The sequence below is a fragment of the Diadema antillarum genome, unplaced genomic scaffold (assembly GCF_040938485.1).
Source record: "Diadema antillarum isolate AM-2024a unplaced genomic scaffold, OU_Dant_1.0 scf00000039, whole genome shotgun sequence".
NCBI classification, from domain to species: Eukaryota; Metazoa; Echinodermata; class Echinoidea; order Diadematoida; family Diadematidae; genus Diadema; species Diadema antillarum.
In genome coordinates, this window is record NW_027270928.1 from 1,391,289 (window position 1) to 1,414,672 (window position 23,384).

General features: G+C 38.9%; 1 protein-coding gene across 1 annotated transcript; it reads left to right on the forward strand.

The window, feature by feature from the left end:
* Nucleotides 1-12,875: 12,875 nt before the first annotated feature.
* LOC139710683 (lysoplasmalogenase TMEM86A-like) lies at nt 12,876-23,384 on the forward strand. Its single transcript, XM_071622607.1, has 2 exons — nt 12,876-12,896; nt 22,668-23,384. Exons 1-2 carry the CDS (start codon nt 12,876-12,878, stop codon nt 23,355-23,357), a joined length of 711 nt encoding a protein of 236 aa, XP_071478708.1. The 3' UTR covers nt 23,358-23,384.

Below are 23,384 nucleotides of genomic sequence, written 5' to 3' on the forward strand. Positions count from 1 at the left end.
TATAACAATTAGCATACCATCGTTGCCTGAGTGGCGCATGTATTGCCATCATCATTTCACACTGCAGCATATGACCTCAAAATCCTCAATTACAGGCTAAAACAGCTCTCACACAGCTGCAGAAAGAGCCAGGTACAGGTAGGCCTACCCGGTAATATTGTGTAGTGGAATGAATGATCGGTCGGGCCGCGCTATCAGCAGCTGACCGGCCGATCAGCTAGCGAGCCGTCGACGCCCCGATCGCGATGCCTCCCTTCGCTTCGGGCGGCGGGCTGGATGCGGGGAGGAAGCTGCACGCAGCTGCGGTGTCGACTGGTGCAGTGGAGGCTCAAGGCAAGCGATAAACCGGCGTTTTACAGGCGTTTACGAAACACAATGAACTGGTAAAGCTTCTTACCTTGGCACAGAAAAATGTGATTATTTTTAAAGTATCACGCAAGGCCGGAGATCAGAAGCAATCCCGTAATGCTGTTGATCTGCCGCTTTTACTAGGTGCAAAGAAGCGTGCGCACTGCACTGTGTGATGATGTGTTGAGTCTAGCTCTCTGCGATCTGTAGAATCACGTGAATTTGTATTCCACCCGGCTGCCGGTGCGGCTCACACTCCGATCCCTGAGGACTGACTGACCGGGGTTGTCATGGGGAGGAGGTGAGACAGAAGACTCTCACCTCCCAAGTTTTCACTTGATAAAACAGGTAAACGTAATACAAATTGTACCACCATCGTTCGGTGTGGTGGATGGCTCATGTGGAATGTTCAGAGAGTTTGTTGGAGGGGGGAGGGGGGAGGGGGGAATCGTTTTTATCACATGAGACACGATTCCAAAAGTTACCAGCAGCCTTGAGAATCGAAACTAAAGCATGGGCTCGATCGCCCCCCCCCCCCCACCCCACCCCCCATACACACACACATTTTTATTTTTTTATTTTTTTTTTGCACCATACATACATAGGAATACGAAATCGAAAGGTGCGGGGTAAAAGGAGTCAGTTTCTTTCTTTTATATGACCTATACCGCCTACACATATAAGGCGTATAGATCATATAAGAATAGCAACAACATAGGCCCAATTATCAACCAATTTATTGATTTGCTCTGAAAGTCATGAAATGCGGTCATTTTTTTTTTTCTCTCTCTCTCTCAAGTTCCTTAATCAAAAATATGTAGGCCTTCTCTATACTATCCTGTTCCGGATTAGGTCCATTAATTTCCATTTTCGTTGCTGCCATAATCGTGCAATTACACTGAATGTCATAACATAAAACATGACTTTCAAGTTTGTTTGTTTGTTTGTTTGTTTGTTTGTTTGTTTGTTTGTTCAGTTTGTTTGTTTGAGTGATTAATATATTTTTTTTTAATTCGCTGAACAAAACAGTGACGTCCACAGAATAATGTTCATTTCAACCGTAAAATATATCCGACACGTGATGATTACCCGTATCTAATCTGGTGAAGAGTATAAGGATGTATTTAACAGGTTTGTAGGCCTATAAATAGCGGGTGTGATATATGCACAGTACTCGGGTTTTTATGCAGTTTCAGGTGAGGTTGTTTGATACCAGTTTCCATGGCAATGAATGGCATGACATCACAATTTGGTATACACTCTATTGAGCATGCGCGACGGCCCTATTCCGTGTAAGCCATTGTTTGTGGAGGGAAAATTTAGCCCGAACCAGCTATCGTCTTCTTGCTATCATTAAATCGGCATATCTGCATGGAGAATGTTTATTAAGGGGCCCACTTTCGGTTGAGATGTTGGATTCAGATTTTAACTTTTCACGAGATGAAAATATATATAGATTATTATATATGATTTGAGGTTAGAAGCCATTTATGAAATGTCAAAGAGCATATAACAATTAAAGGAATTTAAGGTTTCTTTTTGAGAAAATCGGTTTTGAAATGGCTGAGACCAGTATAATAGGCCCTATAGGCCTTATAATATCCAAAAGCAAAATAGAAAACAAAGAAAGTTAGTGGTCCTATTGAAAAAAAAAGGGTCCCACCTCTAGGGCCTCTTCGATTTGGGGATACAGTGTATCAGCCATTTCAAAACCAATACGCTCTTAAAGAGGCTTCTCATTATGTCAACACTATGTTGCAAGGAAAAACCTGAAGCCCCTCAACCAACACCCCTTTAAATCGGGTTGAACTCCGCTCAAGAAGAAAATCATCCTAAATTAGAGGAACTTTTTAATTTTAATGTTTTGCAAGAATTAAAATCAGTATACATCGATTCTGCAAGTATCAAAGTTGCGATGAAAATTAGACAACTATAATACGACATTAATGCCTTTTTTGTGAATTTTACAAAAGGGTCAGTTGGAAGTAAAAACTATTTTTTTCACTCTGCCGCATAACCATAAACTCATTAACAATGAAAAGTAAAAATTGAATTAAATTCATAATGAAATAAAAAGAGTAGGTCTAATTTACAAACCATTCCACATTGGTGTTTGAGACTGAATTGATTTGATTCCTCAATGACTCAAAGATTTTTATAGGAATGACTTCATACGGTACATGCTTGGTAGATTCAATAATAGTTATGACGAGCATCTCCATAAGGATGCTTGTTATCAGTTGAGATATTGTACTTTTGCTACTATGTATACTAAAAGCACAGAAGATGATTACAAAAAATACGAGAGATTTCTAATCACGACTTCAATAACATCTTATGAGGTATATACCACATGTATAACTGGAAAGATTTCATTTTGTTCTATCTTATAATGATCGTAAATACCGAACACCAACGAAGTTAAAAAGTTGAAAATGGCGCTTAGCAGAGTTTGCAATAAAACTCTTCATGTCATATCCCAAAATGATAATGTACGTGATTTCTTTTTTGTTATAGTTAACCTGAGTAGCCTTTGTTACATTTGTTGTCCTTTTAATGAGCTCTCCTGTCACTATAATGTACGGGTGAGTCAGGTTGTTAGGCCCTATACTAAGAAAAAAAAAAAAAACAGAACACGGGTACAGGCCCTAATAGCCGATATACACGTAATGCATTTTTCATGTCCTATCCTGATATACCTCCGACCTCCTTCTCTCACTTTTATACGTTGGTGTAAGTCTATTTTTGCACTCTTGCAAACAATGCCTCTTGTTCATCCAAGCGTGAACACAATCTACCACACAATCTGTGATACAAAATGACTCGAACTAAAATACTTTTTCCAACCATAATCTGATTATTGTTCGTAATAATGACTGGTTTTTAGAATACTAAACGGCCATTTTCTGAGTTTATACGCAACCTGTAATTGGATAGGCATAAATACTTACTATAGTATACCATTCATTTTCTTTCACATAACTATCGCTATCCTGTAATATACCGGATAGTCCAATCCTCCAATGCCCCCCCCCCTTCCCCAGCAAAAGTTTGTCAGAGAATCGATTGATGTGTCCAGTTATTCCAAAATTGAGGGCGTTGACATGGCAGAGTATCGATTTGTATAAAGCATTATAGGCCTATAATTCTTATCAATATCATGTGCATGCATACTAATTTGCCAAGGTTCGACAATCTTCATCTTCTTTTCTGCACATTAGGTGATATCAAGAAAATAATTTATAAGGGAGCATTATCACAGCCAGTTGGACATCAGTGCCCCATTTTTTTTTCATGACCCTCAAAGTCCATTTCAGGTGTATGTGGTAAAAAGTATATTAGAAAGTTCTATAAATAGATCTTTAGTTAACCTGAATGAAGAGGGTGAGTACTTTACCAGTATCTTTTTTTTAATACAATCTTATTGTCTGTATGCTCGTTTGTTTGTTTGTGCGTTAGTTTGCATGGCCGGCGGAACCGGGTGGCCGTGGGGGCTCGCCTCCCCCTTTGCCCCCCCCCCCCACTTTTTGTGCACCATACAAAGGATCATTTTGCCCCCCCCCCCCCCCCACTTTTTAACTCGGAAGTACGTGAGTGGCACTTAAAAGAAATAGATCTTGAAGTGTGAGCGCGGCAAGGTTATATTTTTCAGCTGAAGACCCTTTTTTATTTTGTTTTTGTTTTTGTTTTGTTTTTGTTTTTTTGCTTGTCAGCTGAAGAAACCCGGAAGTGGAAGGGGAGAGATGAGCTGAGGACTTTTTTCGTTCTTTTACTTGTTATAGCTCATCAAACCCGGAAGTGGAGGAGAGGAGTGCCCCCCCCCCTTTTTTTTTTTTCTTGAAAACTCTCCCTCGGCCCTGGGCCCCGTTGCAAGAAAGTTGCAATCAATTCGTCGACGACCATCCGAACCGTCGTATCTGTCAGCGGTGTGCGAGAACACGTTTTCGAGAAAAACGCGTTTGAAGTTTGGGGTCATTTGAAGTCTAGTGTAAAGAAATTTCTTGCTTTTATTCCCGATCTTTTTATATGAAAAGAAAGGCAAATTCCAGACGATTCGTATAATATATGTATTTAAAATCATGTATGAATAAAACTAATGCTACGTTCACAAAAAGAAAGGCCTCCGCACAGGAAGAGTCGAAAAACAGGTATACGACGGTTCGGAGATCGCACTCTCAGTACGCGCGGTCATCCGAACTGACGTATCGGGGTGATACGTCAGTTTGCTGAACGCGCGTACCGAAAGTGCGATCTCCGAACCGACGTATCCTATTCTTATAACACGCGCGTCTATGCGATATGCATGGCTACTTGGTATTTATCTGTAAAACGAGTGATTTCGTGCATATTTTTGTGTGAATGCAACTATTCTGTGTCATAATTTCATAAGATGTAGTACAAATACGTCCAAGGTCTACTTTTGGCATGCATGATGGAACACTGGTAGGGGAGGGGGAGGTTCCTCTGCAGATTTTTTGTTTGTTTGTTTTGTTTTGTTTTTTGACATGAATTACGCTTCAGGCATCAGACGAGAGTTCCTTTGATGTAAAAAAAACCAAAAAAACAAACAAACAAACAATCAAAAAACCCACTCCATGTTTAGAACACATTATCTTTGATCAGTTTGTATCTAATTTGTATCACGCAAAAAGTGGTTATACATGTATTGTGAAAGAGGTGGGGCCTATGAAATTATTGCTTTTTCATTGCAGCCTGCCTCTTCTTTTTCCTCTCATTTCATCTTCTCATTGCTCTCCTCCACCTCTTCTCTTTCCCTTGCAATGCTTTAACCCTCTCTCCTACTCTCCAATACTGTAAACAAAAACCAAAATCACACATCCAAGCCTTGCTATTCTTTGTGGTAATTCATGCCGCAATCATGACTGTAATGACCTAACTTTCATTCTTTCTAAGCTACCATGATGGATACTGTACATTTTAACCCATGAATAAAGATTTTCGTCACAGCTCACATGCATGGCAGACATAATTCATGATCATTCAGTTGGGTAAAACTCAATTATCAGCTTGCTCATCAGAAATAACAAGCAAAGAATTTACTTAGCCACACGTCTGTCTCACATTATTGTTTATATATATATATATACATTGTATATACGTTCAGGACTCTGAAACAGATGCAAATTAATTTTCTATGCAGAAACACCCACACACACAAACATGGATTGCACTTGTTCACACAAATAATAAAAGGTGTATTGTCCTACAGACCCCTACAGACTTAGATGATATTCAAGTAGTACTATGAATATCATTTCACTTCCAATTATATATGCTGACATTTTAGTGTGCATAATATTATGATTTCCTCACGATATGAGATCACAGTACATAGAAGAGAAAAAAACAAAACAAAACAAAGAAAGTGAGTCTTGAGACAAGGCTGCATTAAAATGCAGAAATATTCATTTCAAAATCAATCCATATCTCACATCAAAAAAGAAAAGAAAAGGAATGAACATGTCCTTAAATATGGTAAAATTTCATGAGCATTTTTTGAATTTACAGAATGATCAAGATGTCTGTGGTAAAATAAATATTGATTTAAATTCATTGATAATGAACATGTCTTTTAATACAATGGTTACATTTCCTCGAACATTCTTAAATGTACATATCAAAATGTCTTTGGTTAAATAGATATTGATCTAAATTAATTGTTAAACCGATTTTAACATGAGAAAATTGTACACAATACAGTTTATATTGAAAAACATTCTGAAACATTCATCAGATGGAAATGGCTTAAAGCAGAAGGCCAACTTCCTCTTAATATTAGTGAATCTCTAATAACTCAGGTCTTAGGGCTAAAAAAAAAGTATGATTTGAGTTGTTATTATGTGCATGTTTGTGATTGTACGTTCATTTCGATATAACAGTAATATCTACGCAATGGTCCTACAGAAATCAAATCACATTTGGAAGGAGGAATAAAGCTGTTACATGTACATCTTTCACATGAAAAAATATGACACTTATTGTTAAAGAAAATATCAAAGCTTATTATGATATCATCGAATATTTAATAGCTATAGAATAGACAAATCATAACATGGAGAATTGTGGTGGGGTGATAAATTATCAAAAATTTGAATACATAGACTAAATTGCTTTTGCATGCACAAACAACTGTAGGCACCATAGGCAAGCAATAATTAGTGAGAAGTTGGTCAGAGCTGACATTTTGCTGGGATGGATCTGATGGTGCTTCATTGTTCAATTCTGGTACAAAGTGTGTATTGGTATCTCTTGAATGCGGTCCATTTCCTTGGTGATGCCAACTGGAAATGAAGAAAACAAAAAGGAAAACAAGATACACATGGTGCATAAATATTACATTTGTTTTATCATGTTTATTTAAAGACTGAATTTATCATTTCTTTGAAAGGACAAGATGTCATCCAGCTTACAACTCATGGTGGATCCATGCGTGGACATATGGGGTGTAAGATGCCCTTATCGTTTTTGTTTTTTTGAACAAAAAATCAACAGAAAAAACTGGAGGACGTGCTTGTGGTTCCCCCCCCCCCCACACACACACACTTTACAGAATTCCTGGACCCACCCCTGACAACTGCAAAAAAAAAATAATAATAGTACATATTAGCCAGGATGCTACATTCTATGCTTGTGTATAGTTGATATCATCCTTTATATTTGTCATTATATGACAGCAAGAGCATCATTTATTCCGGATTACTAATGGTTATTCCAATAAGATTGAGTCAGCAATATCTGGGTTGGGTTTCCCAATTAGATTAAGTGCTTTACAAACACTCACCAGTGAGAAGTTGGTCAGAGATGACATTCTGCGGGATGGATCTGACGGTGCTCCTTCATTGTTCAATACTAGCATTGGTATCTCTTGAATGCAGTCCATGTCCTTGGTGATGCCAACTGGAAATGAAGAAACAAAAAGAAAAACAAATACACGTGGTGCACAAACATTTCATTTTTTTCCATCATAGTTATTGAAAGATTGACTTTATAATTTCTTTTACTAAGATTAACCTTTTAATAGCACAATTTTCAGGTAGCCCTTTGTAAATGTCCACAAACAAGAGGGTTTTTTTTTGCCCAGCAGAGATCGGACAGATTGGTGATCTGCATCAATGCAAAAGCAGTCAAACGGTACATGCATCCTCATTTGAAAATTGCTCATAGATTATCACTCTGCTTGGAAGGTCCAGGTACAATTGGCAGACAAGCTACATTCTCCAGTTGTGTGTTAGCCATTTGCTACAATATGACAAGAAGGATAACATGTCATCCAGATTGCAACCAGTGGTTAATTCATGTGGGGCACATCGGGTGTAAGATACCCTTTATTTTTGTCTTTTTTTAACAAAAGAAATAAACAGAAAAACTGGAGGATGTGCGTGTGGTCCCCCGCCCCCCCCCCCCCCTCCCAACTTTCACAGAATTCCTGGACCCACCCCTGACAACACAAACACTGGTACATGGTAGCCAGGATGCTACATTCTTTACTTGTGTGTAGTTTACGTCATCCTTTTTAATTGCTATTAAAGTGTATAAGACAGCAAGAGCATCATTTAATCTTAATTACTAATGGATATTCCAACAAGATTAATGCAGCAATATCTGGTTGGGTTTCCCAACAAGATTAAGGCTTTACAAATACTCACAGTGAGAAGTTGGTTAGAGCTGCCATTTTGCTGGGATGGATCTGATGGTGCTTCGTTGTTCAATTCTGGTATTGGTATCTCGTGAATGCAGTCCATGTCCTTGGTGATGGCAACTGGAAATGGAGAAAACAAAAACAAAAAGAAAATACACATGATGCATAAATATTACATTTAAAAAGAAATCATATTTATTGAAAGATTGACTTCATCATTTCTTTCAAAGGACAAAATGTCATCCAGATTACAACCCATGGTGGATCCATGCGGGGACACATAGGGTTTAAGATGCCCCCTTTTTTTTAACAAAAAAATTAACAGAGAAAAACTGGAGGACGTGCGTGTGGTCCCCCCCCCCCCCCCCCCACAATTTGCAGAATTCCTGGACCCACCCCTGAAAACTGCAAAAAATACTGGTACATGGGAGCCAGGATGCTACATTCTATGCTTGTGTATAGTTGATGTCATTCTTTTTATTTGCTATTATATGGCAACAATAGCGTCATTTAATCCAGATTACTCATGGATATTCCAACAGGATTGATTCAGCAATATCTGGTTGGGTTTCCCAACAAGGTTAAGGCTGTACTAACACTCACCAGTGAGAAGTTGGTCGGAGCTGACATTCTGCTGGGATGAATCTGACGGTGCTCCTTCATTGTTCAATACTAGCATTGGTATCTCAGGAAGGCAGTTGATGTCTTTTTTGATGCCAACTGTAAATGAGGAAAACAAAATATACATAGCCCATGTTTATTTTATTGTTTCTATCTGATTTTTTTTTAAAGATTGAATTTTTTTTCTTTTTTATTTAGATTAACCTTTTAATACCACAATTTTCAGAAAGCCCTATTTAAATGTCCATAAACAAGACTTGCCCATGAGCAGAGATCGGACAGACTGGTGATCTGCATTGATGCAAAAACAGTCAAACGGTACATGTATCCTCATTTGAAAATTGCTCATAGATTATCACTCTGCTTGGAAGGTCCAGGTACAATTGGCAGACAAGCTTCATTCTCCAGTTGTGTGTTAGCCATTTGCTACAATATGACAAGAAGGATAACATGTCATCCAGATTGCAACCAGTGGTTGATTCATGTGGGGCACATCAGGTGTAAGATACCCTTTATTTTTATTTTTTTAACAAAAGAAATGAACAGAAAAACTGGAGGACATGCGTGTGGTTCTCCCCCCCCCCCCCCCCCCCCAACTTCACAGAATTCCTGGACCCACCCCTGACAACTGCAAAAAACACTGGTACATCGTAGCTAGGATAATACATTCTTTGCTTGTGTGTAGTTTATGTCATCCTTTTTAATTGCTATTAAAGTTTATAAGACAGCAATAGCATAATTTAATCTTAATTACTAATGGATTTTCCAACAAGATTACTGCAGCAATATCTGGTTGGGTTTCCCAACAAGATTAAGGCTTTACAAATACTCACCAATGAGAAGTTGGTCAGACCTGACATTTTGCTGGGATGGATCTGATGGTGCTTCGTTGTTCAATTCTGGTATTGGTATCTCGTGAATGCAGTCCATGTCCTTGGTGATGGCAACTGGAAATGAAGAAAACAAAAAGAAAAAGAAAATACACATGGTGCATAAATACTACATTCTTTTTAAAATCACATTTATTGAAAGATTGACTTTATCATTTCTTTGTAATCCAGATTACAACCCATGGTGGATCCGCGCAAGGACACATGGGGTTTAAGATGCCCTTTTTTTAAACAAAAAATAAACAGAGAAAAACTGGAGATGTCCGTGTGGTCCCCCCCCCCCCCCCCCCCCAATTTACAGAATTCCTTGACCTACCCCTGACAACTGTAAAAAACACTGGTACATGGTAGCCAGGATGGTACAATTCTTTGCTTGTGTATAGTTGATGTCATTCTTTTTATTTGCTATTATATGACAGCAATAGCATAATTTAATCTGGATTACTAATTGATATTCCAACAAGATTGATTCAACCATATCTGCTTGGGTTTCTGAACAAGATTAAGGCTTTACAAACACTCACCATTGAGAAGTTGGTCAGAGCTGACATTCTGCTGGGATGGATCTAACGGTGCTCCTTCAATGTAGCTGATGTCCTTTTTGATGCCAACTGTAAATGAGGAAAACAAAATATACACAGTGCATATATTTTTCACTGTTAACATCATATTTTTTTAAAAGTTGAATTCATTTTTTTTATATTAAGATTAACCTTTTAATACCACATTTGTCAGATAGCCCTATGTAAATGTCCACAAACAAGAGTTTTATTTTTGCCCATCAGCAGAGATCGGACAGACTGGTGATCTGCATTAAATGCAAAAGCAGTCAAGCGGTACATGCATCCTCTTTCCACAGTCAATTGCATGTGCTTATGAAGAACACAAAAACATCATTGGAAGTGAGGCACAAAAATAGCATTTGCTGATAGGCTTACAAACTCTTTTGTTACGTATAGGGTACCCGAATGGGGTCAGCAAGTCAAAAAATTTTAAACTCGGCCTGGCTGGCTACACACATAGATCTTCAGTTTTGCAGTAAAACAAGGGCATTATGAAATTGGAAAAAGTAACTAACATAAAATACAAGCAGATGTGACACAAAAAAAAAGAAAAGATACTGATAGAAGGTCTAGTATCTGTTCATTAAAGTTTTTTTTTGTTTTTTTTAGGCATAACCCAAATAAACATGAATTAAGGCTACACAAGTACATGCTCATGTCTTTATTTTGAAAACATGGTATACCAGGTTGTGCTGTATATGAGTTGACACCATGAAAATGTAATATACCAGGCCCTACTTAAATGCATTCATGCAGTATGGAGTAAGCTACTTCTAACATTGCAGCACAGTTATGAAGTTATTAGAGGCATTGAATAAACACACACACTGTATACTGTCCATACTTTTTACTACAAGTATGTATTCATTTGTGTGCGCTCAATCTTACCTAATTTCGCCCGGTAAATGTTGTCATCATCGTCATAATCAGAAGTATCATCTTCGTCACTGCTGTCTACGGTGCTCGTGTTTCCATCATCGCTACTGCTTTCAGAATTCTCTCCCCTATACACAGCAGTAACTGTGCCTTTCCACAGTTTCCTGTGCCATCGCATTGACACACGAACTCCAAGTCGTGGGAAGCTGCCCTTCCTGAATTTCAGCTGATCAACAGCTACGGTATTCCTCGTACCCATCTTTGTCCCAAAGGACTTCAACATCTGGTGGTTTCCCTGAGGACAAAGACCTGTAACAAACAAAAACAAAAACATTCACTACAAGTGTATTAAAAAAAAATTTAATTTTAGCAGAAATGTTTTACCTCAAGCCTATCTGGTGGTCTATTTTTACATTGATCATAAAAATGCAAAAGCACAATTCAACTCATACTATAAACGGATAGAGGGCGAAGATTCCCTGTGCTTATGGTACTGCAAAACTACCCGCTAGAATGTGTGTTCACCTATAGCCTATAGCTAGGCTAGATCTGACAATTGGAACATTGCATTTAGACCTAAATTTATATATTTTAATTGTAGTGCAACATCAGCGTATTACTATTAGATATCACAGGAGGGGCTTACTCAAGTACTGCCCTCTGGCCTGTTAACACACTAAAGCAGGGCTGCCAACACTGGAAACTAGTTGAGAGTGAGACTCCCATAGGCCAATGCTATAGTATAATTCAGGAGTCAAAATGAGTGAGATCAATAGAAATGCATGCAAATGAAATAAAGTTTTAGAGTGAGAAAGGACCAAAATGAGTGAGTCTCACGCTCAATGCGTGAGAGTTGGCAGCCCTGATAAAGCTTTCATTGCAGTGATTTCAATATCATGGAGACTTGGCACTCACAGCGACATAAAAATGCATGCGATGAAAACATACTCAGTACTGGTACCCGTACAAAGCTTTTGCAGTTGGCTAGATCTCTGAACAACACATATGTATTTATGGGCCAGCATAATTTAATCCTACTCCTAGAGTCCCAGGAATCCTAGTAGGCCTATCAGATAAATTTACAGACGTTGGTAAAATTATTCATATTTACTAGGCCTATAGCCAGTATAGGCCCTTGAATTCGGCTTCTACTAGCTCCTTCCTTGGCTTACATTGGCAAATTCACATGAGATACATTACACTCAGATTTGGGTGTTTTTCTTTGTGTGTGCTTGCAATCTTGGGGCTCAATCGGCCATAGATATATAAGTAAGTATAGAACCTATCATCAGAACTCTAGGGCCCTACACTCAATGATGAACCAGCGATTAGCCGCTCTGTTGGCTGTGACCACGTAACTTGTTAGACTCGTCTGACTATTAATCTCGTACTTTTTGTGGTAATTCCCAAACAACTCACCCTGAAGTGTTAACAGTTTGGCATTGCCCACACCCACTACGTATGAGGTCCACATATGGACCATTAGCACATAAAGCCAACTCAACGAGATCATTGTGAACGTTGTTTTTCTAGACTAAAAGGGTCTATGATTTAAACCCTACTAAACTGTACTGATTACTACAGTGTATGTATAGAGTATCCCTTTGTACCCACATATTTATCTATACACAGGACTACACCTAACAACAAAACGAAATATTTTGGAAAACCCACGACAATCTGCGTATTTATCTTGACAAGTGACAATCTTACGGATAGAACTTGCCTGGGTCTGTTCATTTTATTTGAAATTCCATGATTTCATAGCTACTCATTGTAAAACTCACCGGTCCGGGGAGGGTCCGGTTGACGCTCCATCGTCTGCTTCTGCCAGTTCTGGCGATACGACACCTTCTCTGAACGCGACTCGAAGATTCGCGCCCACCCGAACCGACGTATGGCGATACGTCGGTTCGGATGAACGCCTTCAGCCAATTCGCGTTCAGGCAAAATGACGTATATCAAATTTCTCTGTTAAAAACACAAAATCCGGTTTCAAAATTTTGTGAGTAGAAAGAGTGTGTGCTGGGCTTTCTTAAAACGGCAAAATCTGAAATTCGAAAAATTTACCGAATTTTGACATATACGACGGTTCGGATGGTCGCCGACGAATTGCCAATAAATGCTAATTTTGAAACAACCATTCTGATTGGCTCAGGGTCCGCCCTATTAAGAAGACATGCATGCAACAATGATTTTGATTGGCCAGTGACAATCAGTTGCAAGTTGCGTTTAAACGCAAAGTTTCTAGCAACGGGGCCCTGGTTTGTTTGTTAGTCGATGATTTACTGCATTTTTCATGAAAATTTTTAGGCCGCTGTTTTCTCGATATTGTAATACTGCACATGTTTAATGAGCGAGAAAAAGCAACACTAATGTTTCCCATTAAAAAAAAAGAACCTTTTCAGCCCTCATTTCTTTCGTTTTTGTGTGTGTGCATGGTTTTAAAATCTCTTTGGTCGGCATCCAGGCCTTTCTTTTTTCTTTTCTTTTTTGCCGACCGCGGGCCGTCAACATTCGCAACCCATGTGAGGGCGCGCTGTCTAGTACGAGTATGAAAAAGTTTGCAGCAGAATCAGATACTGAGTAGATAGCGCTATAGCCCACCGACTGCTGCACGCACGGAGGAGTGAGAGTCTGCACCGCAAAGAATACAAAAAAAAATTCCCAACTTCCGTGTGATAGTCTTAGTAGAAGGAATAAAACAGTCTACTAACAAAATAATGAGGTTTTTTTTTGAAAAAAATAAGATTCCCATGCAGTACGGTTGATATTGGATATATCATAAGTATTAAGTATTTATGTAACAAAATATATCAATTTTACGATAGGCTGTATCTATTCTGTATAATCGATAGGGAGATAAAGCATCGAAATAGACTAGATGACAACAAAGGACATCACGTGGAACGACTTACGTCATTGATTGATTAGGAGGTAAAACGTAAACACAGGACATCGTGTACGTGTGTTGCAGCTGCGACACCGGTTCAAGATAGCTGTACAGTATCTATAAGTGAATGTAGACGATCGAATGAAAGTAGCGAGGGAAGAAACGTTGTTAGCTCGTGGCACTGTCATGTTATTCACTAGACACAGGGACAAGCAAGAAACAGTGACCGATTAGAAGATTAAAAACCTAGGACTCGTGATTATTTTGACAATCGTGCAATATTCTGATCTCGGCTGGCCCGGCGCGGCTGCACTCGGTGAAAAAAGTGCAGGGAACCACTCATCAACATTGATCAAAGTGCACCGGTCTGTTTCAGCAAAATTGTGACAACCATCCTTTCACTCATCATTTCATCGCAGTGTTTGCGCTTTGACTTTGAGAACGTAAAATTTACATTATATCGTTCGATCAATTTATAACTTTCCTTCTAGCTTTGCGGACGTTTATGAATTGTGGCTAAAGCAAAGGTGTCGTGTCGGTCAACCCGTCAGTTGACTTCAGAACCGGCTGCATGGTTTCTTGCTCCCCGCGCATGTAAGCACGCAATCGCTGGCCATTTTCCAATCCCGACACTGACTTCAAGTTCAACTTCAAGCTTCTTCACCGGCTGCTGGAGTACCGGGGTGCCTGCTCTTTATCTCGGAAAACTCTCATCAGTCACCTATACAGTGCAGAACTACATTTTGTACTACACTAGAGTAACGAGATCAGACAAGATCATGGCCTTATCGAGAATAGATGTGGTAAGATCAAGATTAGAATTGTTATCATGTGCAAATTTAGATAGACCATTGATAACCATTTATACTTTAGGCCTGCACTGCACTGCTACTTGATATAAGTCGCGTGCTTCCGAACACCCTTGGATGTTGTTCACGAAGTATCAATTGAATCAATCATGGATTAAAAAAAAAAAAAAAATGAATGAAAATATATTGCATATAAAACAGTACTCTTGATCTTGTAGTTTGGAGATCATCACTGTCATAAACATTTGTCTAATTGATAATTGATGATAATGACAAAAGACTTGGGTGCAATCTTCAAGAAATGCTAATAATGTAGACAAGTCTATATGTTTCACTCAAAAAGGTTGTTGGACCTACTTGTAAATCTACATATCGTACCCAACTAAAACTATATTCTTACATGACAAGATTTCTTTTTTTTTTTAAATCCTTGCCCCGCCATGTTTGGCAGAAGTGTACCCGTACCCTACACCCTGGGTCCCGTTGCATAAAACTTTTTAAGGTTGCTAACCTAAGAACGTAAAATCCGTTGCATAAAAACTCTGGTTGGAAGCTTCCAACCGGAATTTTGTGATTTCAATAGGAAAAAAATCTGGTTGGAGTTTTATGCAATGGGCCCCAGAAGTTGTCTTCCTATTTATAGTCTTCAATCCTCGGTACCAGCAGTCGATGACATGCTATTTCAGGAAACCTCCACCATTGAGCTCTCCTGGAGTTTAAAATCAAGGACACCGACGTTATCTCTTTTCTTCAGAGCAGCGGCTTTTCTCTCCCTCTCTCTCTCTCTTCTCTCTCTCTCTCTCTCTCTCGTCCCTTTGCCAGGTGTGAGTCATATTTTTTTTTAGTTCAGCAAAATTTTCTAGGCTATTTTTAAGCTTCACCTCCCAGCCCGTGGAGGTGCAAATGGAGAGGGCCTCACTAGAAGTTTAAAGGGATGGTATAGTACTGGTGAAGATGAGGATACTTTTTGTGAGATCTACCAAGAAACCACTTCTATGAAGTAGTAAACAGAGCATTGTCGTTCTGTTATGAGAAATTCAACTCAATTATTTAATGAAAACCGGTTTTGGAATGGCTGAGACATCCAAAAACAAACCAAAGTGATTGTAATAAAAGGTGGGACCCGCCTTTCGCTCTGTTTTGCATATCTCGACTATTTCTAAACCAATCTTCATCAAATAAACATTGAATTCCTCTTGGAAAATACAAATTCTTTCACATTTCATTTAAGAGGTTTCTCAGTATCTCACCAAAAAATGTTAGAAATCTGGAATTAGGCCTCAACCAAAAAATCAGGTTTTCACAGTCTACAGTGTATCTTTGATCAGAGTATGTAGATCCAACTGGAGCACATATTGCTTGGTATGTGAAACATGATCTTGAAAGTTAGCATGCAATTTCGTGTTACTTCTAGGGATATTTGTCTTGTTTGAGATACAAATGTATGCCTCGATCGTGTTCATCTGTGAGCAACTGATCAATGGCATTATCAGAGGATGAGAAAATTATGACTTGATTATTTTATTTATTCATTATTGTTATTATTGCTTGCCAACAACTATTCTTAATAATGTCAGCGCTACGTTGTGTAGGTCAAGTTTGAAAAGATGACTGAATGCTGATTTAAACATTTTGCAATTTATTTTTAGTGAGCTTTATTAGTGCTTGGGAACGTAAAGGTTTCACAAAGCTCAATTTTGGTCCATGTTGGTGTGCATAGAATATGAAGAATTCCTGCCTTGTGTTGTGTGTGATTGCTACAAATGTAGCCCTTTTGAGGTACATGTATAGTTGTATGTGTGTATCTGTCACAATGTGTGGAAAGAGTTTTTAGGTACAACATTTTTTTTTTTTTCAGTTGAGCTGCCATGATGTGCTTCTTTGTGAATATCTTTATGTACAGTAGTTCTATCTACACAATCGCTATCCAGGCGGGTGTGACTATTGTCGTAATTCAACAGGAGATGGAGTGACGCACAGTTGCAACCATAACAATAAATACCGGGTACCCAACCGTAAAACCATCGTGGTGTGGGAATTTTTGTTAAATTCTACTGAAAAAAGCATGACAATCAGCTTTTTTTTTTCTTTCTTTTTTTTTGTCATTGAGACAACACAGCTACACAATAGTTTTTTGAGCGGAAATTATATTGACATAAATTGTCCTTTTAATTTTTTTTTTTTTTTTAAAGTACAAATGTTCATACTGTAAATGACTTTGTAATTGCATCAGTGCACACATATTTATTGTATTACAGTACATGTCTAGAATACAGTATCAAAACCACAGAGGAAGAAGCGAACTTTCTGCCACCTCTACAAATTTTTATGCATTGAAATTCACATTTCATAATTACTTAGGAATGGCGTGATAGCAATGAGCTATTAAGTGAAAATTTCCTCATCTGAGGCTGTTTGGGAAAATGTTTCTACCTTTTTCTATGAGCCATGGTAGGGAGGCTGACTCTGGTTCATCTAGGGTGGAAAGAGACCATATTGGACATCTCTCTGTTGCAGATCATATTCATATCAGAAAATAATGGGTACTCACATTGGCCCGAATTCACAAAGGTGGTAAATGAAACCATGGTTTAAACCATGGACAAAAACCACGGAGCACCAAGTGTCGCATGGAATATTTGGTTATAAAATCAGTCATTTCGTCGATGAAATGATTATTTTGTAACGAAATGACAACATTTTGTAACTAAATTAACATTTCGTCCACGAAATGATAATTTCCTTAACGAAACGGTCATTTTGTCGACGAAATGACCAATTTCGTAACGAAATATTCCGTGAGACACTTGGCGCTCCATGGTTTTTGTCCATGGTTTAAACCATGGTTTCATTTGTACCACCTTCGTGAATTCGGGCCATTATGTTTACTCAGGTTCCATTTTAACCATGAAAATAGAGTGTAGCCAATTTTGTTTCTTTACAACTTGCAGTATATTATACAGGTTCTGCTTTGCATTTTTACAGTGTAAAATGATCATTAGACCTATGACATATCAATCATGCAGAAATGTTGGTACACTGTAGTTTGGACTGTAAGTGTAAGGGGATTGTTGTCTCTAATACTCTTTGCATGAAAAGCCCCAGAAACATCACAATACAACTTTCAGGGGAAAATATCTTAATTTTTTAAAACTAATATTGTGATATTTTTTAGTTCAGTAGATATGTGATAATGGATTTTCCATGATTTCACTAAAGTGTACCTGTAGACTTTGTAGACCCCCGCCCCCCCCCCCCCCCCCCCCCACCCACACACACACACATGCACAAGTCTGTAACCATTTTGTTTTAACAAGTACAGCACATGTACCAACTTTTCATGTTTTGGTCCATGTCCACCAACCTGTGGAATTGCCCAATTGCTTCACATTTAACCCATCATTAAATTGTGTGATCTCTAGGACCCCGTTTACAGTGCGAGGCTCGGCTGCGGCTCGGCCATGGCCGAGCCCGCCTTCATTTCAGTGTAAACGCGTAAAAGGCCAAATGCGGGGCCAAAATTGGCTGCCCATTTGGCCACGCTCTTAGGGTGGTCTCGGCCGTGGCCGAGCCCTGCCTCTTATAAACGCAAACTGGGCCAAATGCGCGGCCGATTTTAGTCTGGCTTCCAGAACCTCTGCCCGCAGTTTTTCGCTATTCACGATATTAACCCCCTCAACGTCGAAAACTAGTATAGTTTAAGGTGGTTTTGTCCTGCAAAGGATTTTTCCTTCGGCAAAGGCCTTTGCCCGAACGGCGACTTCGTTGCCATGGAATCCACTTGGCAAAGGGTCTGAAAACCAGACTATACAAATTGCGTTTGTTTACAAGCAGAGCGCCACTACGACAAAATATTGCAAGTTTTGAATTAAAAGCGCGGCTGATCGAGCCCGACAGTGTAAACGGACAAAATTGCGGGGATCGGCCGCAGCTCGGCCCAGCCCCGCACTGTAAACGGGATCTTAAAAGCACTATCTCCTTTCTAAGGACCACTGCCCATACATGATAGATGATATTTTGCAAGTGAGGTTTTACAATGAAGAATGTGAACTAGTGATTCAACATAATCTGATTCCAGACACATTACATAGTTTTGCTGCTTGATATGATGTACACTTGTGTACTGTACAATACATGACAAAATCAAAACACTATTACTGTGTACACTTATGCCCAATATAATGTGGTATGATATATGGGTCATTCCATGGGGTTGGGTCTTCTCTAGATTTTCATGTTGTGTAGGGAATAAAAGTCATATTCTGAAAAATTTATCAAATAATTGTCCGTGGTTTGCAGTTATTCTTGGAGAGAAATGTGTGAAGAATTATTTGATGGAAAAAAAACAAGCCTGTGTACAAATGTATTTTGTCTATGACTGTTTCACTAATGATGTCCCATGGTTTTTTGTGGTTTATGTTGTGACATAAATATATGCCATTTTCATGGCAATGTAAAACAGGAATATACAACCTTTCAGCATTATGCCTATCATAATTAAGAGAGGCAAGGTGACTTCTACAAAGACTATAAGGCACATAAACATTTGTAACAAAATAAGAACACCAGAGCATCTTCAAGCAACCTCATACCTATGTTACAAACGATGTCCATGGCAATTTTTGTTGTAACATAGGTATAGCATGGTTTTTAATACACTTCCAATCATAATATGATTAGAAACTTTCTTTCTATAATGAGATTTATATTTCAGGAGTATTCTTATCCAAAAATTAGCATCAAAATCCTCCAAATAAACGAGAAAATACAGAACATATCACTGTACTTCAGTGCGATGTCCGGCCTCTTCGTGTAACGTAGGTAAGGAAAGACGCGTCTCGCGATAAAAAGAAGAGCTACTAACTTCAGCAATCGTATTCATGTCACTGGCAGTCCTCCCCCAATGGCAGAAAAACTACTCACAGCCAATATACACCTACCTGGACAGCGCAAGATCTGTTTTTCTGCCGTTGTCCATGTAACGTAGGTACAGGAGTTTTAATGTTTCTGATGTCAATTGGTAAGCTTTTACGCTATTTTACGAAAATAATAACATTTGTCATATTCTGTAACTCTATTAGAGAAAAAAAAATGACATCTAAACCTCTGAACTGGCCAAAAATACTGTGGACGATGATACTGTAGTCCCACATACTGAGATATTTGTTACAGGTTCATGTTCATAATTTTGACTGCCAAATTTTCCGTCCATGCCGGTCTCTGCAAAATGAGCATATATTCCTCTCTTAGAAAACCATACAAAAGTATATCAGTGTATCTTCACTGCAATATAAAATTGTTTTACCTCCCGATTATTGTGAATTTTTGGACCCTTTTGTCATTAGGTATCTACCAAGGTAGACGTGCTAGAGTTAGTATTAATCACTATATACTAGTTGGAAAACGTAGATGTCCAGACTGCATCTGAGCTAGAGAAATAGAGGTTGCCTTATTTTGCTGGTGATATTGAGGGAACTAGGAGCTGTGAAATTCTTTCTCTTTAACAGATTTACTTCGAAAATGTCAATGTTTTCCTTCCAAGATTTCACTGACCTGTTAGATGCTCTGATGAAGTTGTTAACATTTCACAAGGATTCACCATTTCCATTCCATGTTCACCCACTGTGAAGTCTCAAAGCTAAAATGCCAGTGTCCTATTCAGTTTGGGTGGGTAGTGGATAGGAAAGGCTTCAATAAAATTATGAACCCCAATCAAAATTGGACTATTATTGCTCTACACTATCATTCAAAAAGAGGGCGACAATTTCGATTGGGGATGAATATAAAATAGGGCCTAGTATTATTTTGGGAGTCTATTAAGGACCATAACCGTAAACGTAACCCTGACCCTAGCCCTAACCTTAGCTAGAACACTGGGGGCAGCGACCTGCCCTTCCTACAGTGTAGCTTGCATCTGAAAACAAGTTTTTAGCATAGAGTATGAAAATGATATTTTCCTATGTTTTACATGCTATATTATCATTATTAATACTTACATCATTTTAAGCATAACCCATTTTTTTTTCAATTTTGGTGGGAGGTACACATGGAACTCTAGCTAATGGGTATGCCAAGAGGTAGAAATGTAAGCAAAATTGTTTAAATTATTTACTTCCATTCATAAACACACAGATACGTCAACAGGAATATATAGCCAACCCCGACAAAAATTTTCTTGTAATTTTTTTATTCTATTTCTCTTTACACCTTTTGTTCAGTTTTTTGATGAATCTGCCATGGCTCCTCCTCTACCACCGCTACGTGTTAAACTACATGAAAGAGTGAAAAGGACACATCCACAGCACTCCACAAACAGAGAGGAAGCCGACAAAGCAACACCCAAGAAGAGCGAATGTAACAAACTAGACAAGAAGAAAACTGCACAGGGGGAAAATGGACAGAAGAAAAACAAAAATCGAGGGCTAAATGGACATTGGACAAAAGAGCAGAAATTAATTTCAAACAAAGAACATGGAGAAGGCAAAAAAACTTGTCTGATTTCTCTTTATTAGTTTTCTTAGTTAGTTGACAACTAGTTGATGATGTTGTTAGTGTATATTAGGTCAAATTGTGTAAAGCTTCACTTTCTTCTTCTTCTTCTGATTAAGTCTGCCTTCTTTCATATCAGAGTTACAAAGAATTGAAGTCTGTGTAACATAGGTATTGTTCCACAGGTGTGCAGTAGATATAATTCCAAAGAACTGTTACAATAGTGTTATTTGTGGGAACATACATTAAGTCTATATGTGTAGGTTTTAACATCTCACACCACAATAAAGGAAATCAGTTGATATGTCGTAGTGTACCTATGTTACAAAGACATATTGTCCGTGTAACATAGGTAGTACACCGTGGGCTAGGTTGTTGTCTGAAAACCCCTGATTATAACAATAAAATCATGTTTTCACTTGAATACCCATACAAATCACTTGCTTCAATTGTGGTGCTTTTAAGAATATTGTCATTGTATCACTCTTGATGAAAAAGTTAAACCTTTGATTGAAATTGTTAATGGTTTGTAGAAAAAAACATGTTAATAAAAGTGGCTTGCAGTTGACATCAGAACATACAATCTTACTAATAATGATCTCATGCGCCTGTTAAATAACATGTTGATGTGCTATGGATGAAAAAAACGTGGATGTGTTCATTGTTATCATTTCAGAACACAAAATGATGAAGGATGTCAACAAATGAAGTCCGTGTAACATAGGTATTTTGCCATACCTGTTTACCCATGCTGACTGAAAGTGTGCGAAGTAATAAACAGATTTCTAGTGGAATATGTTGAAGAATGGGAGTAACAAATCAGGGGGGAAAAGGAAATTTCAATTTACCCAACTTGAATTTTCAACTTGTATGTCACAATTTCAGTCCCAACCCCATGGAATTACCCTAATGTGATAGTCTCTCTGTATCCTCAATTGTAAGAACAGCATGGCTGATCATACCCTTTAAAGTAGAAAAATGACTAACACATGTATGTAAACTGCAGCTGCTAGCAGCTGACTGTTGCCTAAAGTACAGTCTATTCCTGTACTTATACATTTTAGTGAGCACCAAGGTCTGATCCTGTGATAGTTTTACCCCATTTCTGCTTGGTTTACTTTGACATGAAAGCAAAAGCAAAGTGGATGGCATGAGAAACAAAAAAGGCATCCTAAAAATAATGTGTGAAAGTATGTTATTTTCTTTTAGTCTTTGTTTTGTTTATTGAATGCAAAAACATACATGTCTGCCTCCCATCTCCCACTTTAGACTGTCACTCGTATTGTCAGTGCTTTTTTTTTCTGTCCGTTGCTATTCTTCTGTATCGGAATGTGTGTCTCTCCATCTTTTACTTGTTATTGATTATTCTATTTTTTTTTCTCTGTCCATTTCACACTTGGAATCTACTCCTCCCCTCTCTCTCTCTCTCTCTCTCTCTCTCATATGTATATATATATTTCTTGTTTTTTTATCATGCTTATATGGAATACTGTCATTCTGCGTCTCTCCTCACTGCAGGCTAAAACTGTGGGGCCCAAGTTGCTCCCGTTCATAAAGTTCTCCCTCCTCTACTTCATCCTGCGACCTGAGCCGTCCTGGTTCGCAGTGGCCATCAAGTGCCTGCCCATTCTCTGCCTCTGCGGCTTCGTCATCAACGAGATCCGCCTCCTCTACAAGCGGGGCCTGAGCGTCATCCCGCGCTACCACCTGGCGATCCTCACCGGTCTCATTCTCTCGTGCATCGGCGATGGCTGCCTGGTGTACGTCAACCAGTATTTCATCCACGGACTCCTCTTCTTTGCCCTGGCCCACGTCATGTACATCTGTGCCTTCGGCACCAGACCCATCAAGGGTAACCTCTTCGTACCCTTTCTTTTGATAGGCGCCTGCGCATATGGATTTATGTATCCGGGCTTTGCGGCCTACGAGCTCACGTTCCTAGGCGGCCTCTACATTGGTCTGATTGTCATCATGGCATGGAGGGCGTTGGCTCGGCTCCAGTTCTTCGAGAACCTCTGGACCTGGACCAAGCTGGCGGCCTGCATCGGCGCCATCCTCTTCTGCATCTCCGACTTCGTCCTGGCGACGAACATGTTCCGCAGCGCCATCCCGTCCTCGCAGTCTATCGTCATGACGACGTATTACACGGCTCAGATGGGCATCGCACTGTCTGTGGTCAGCCACAGTGGCGATAAGAAAGAAAAGTAGTAACACATTTTTTGTGTTATGATGTCC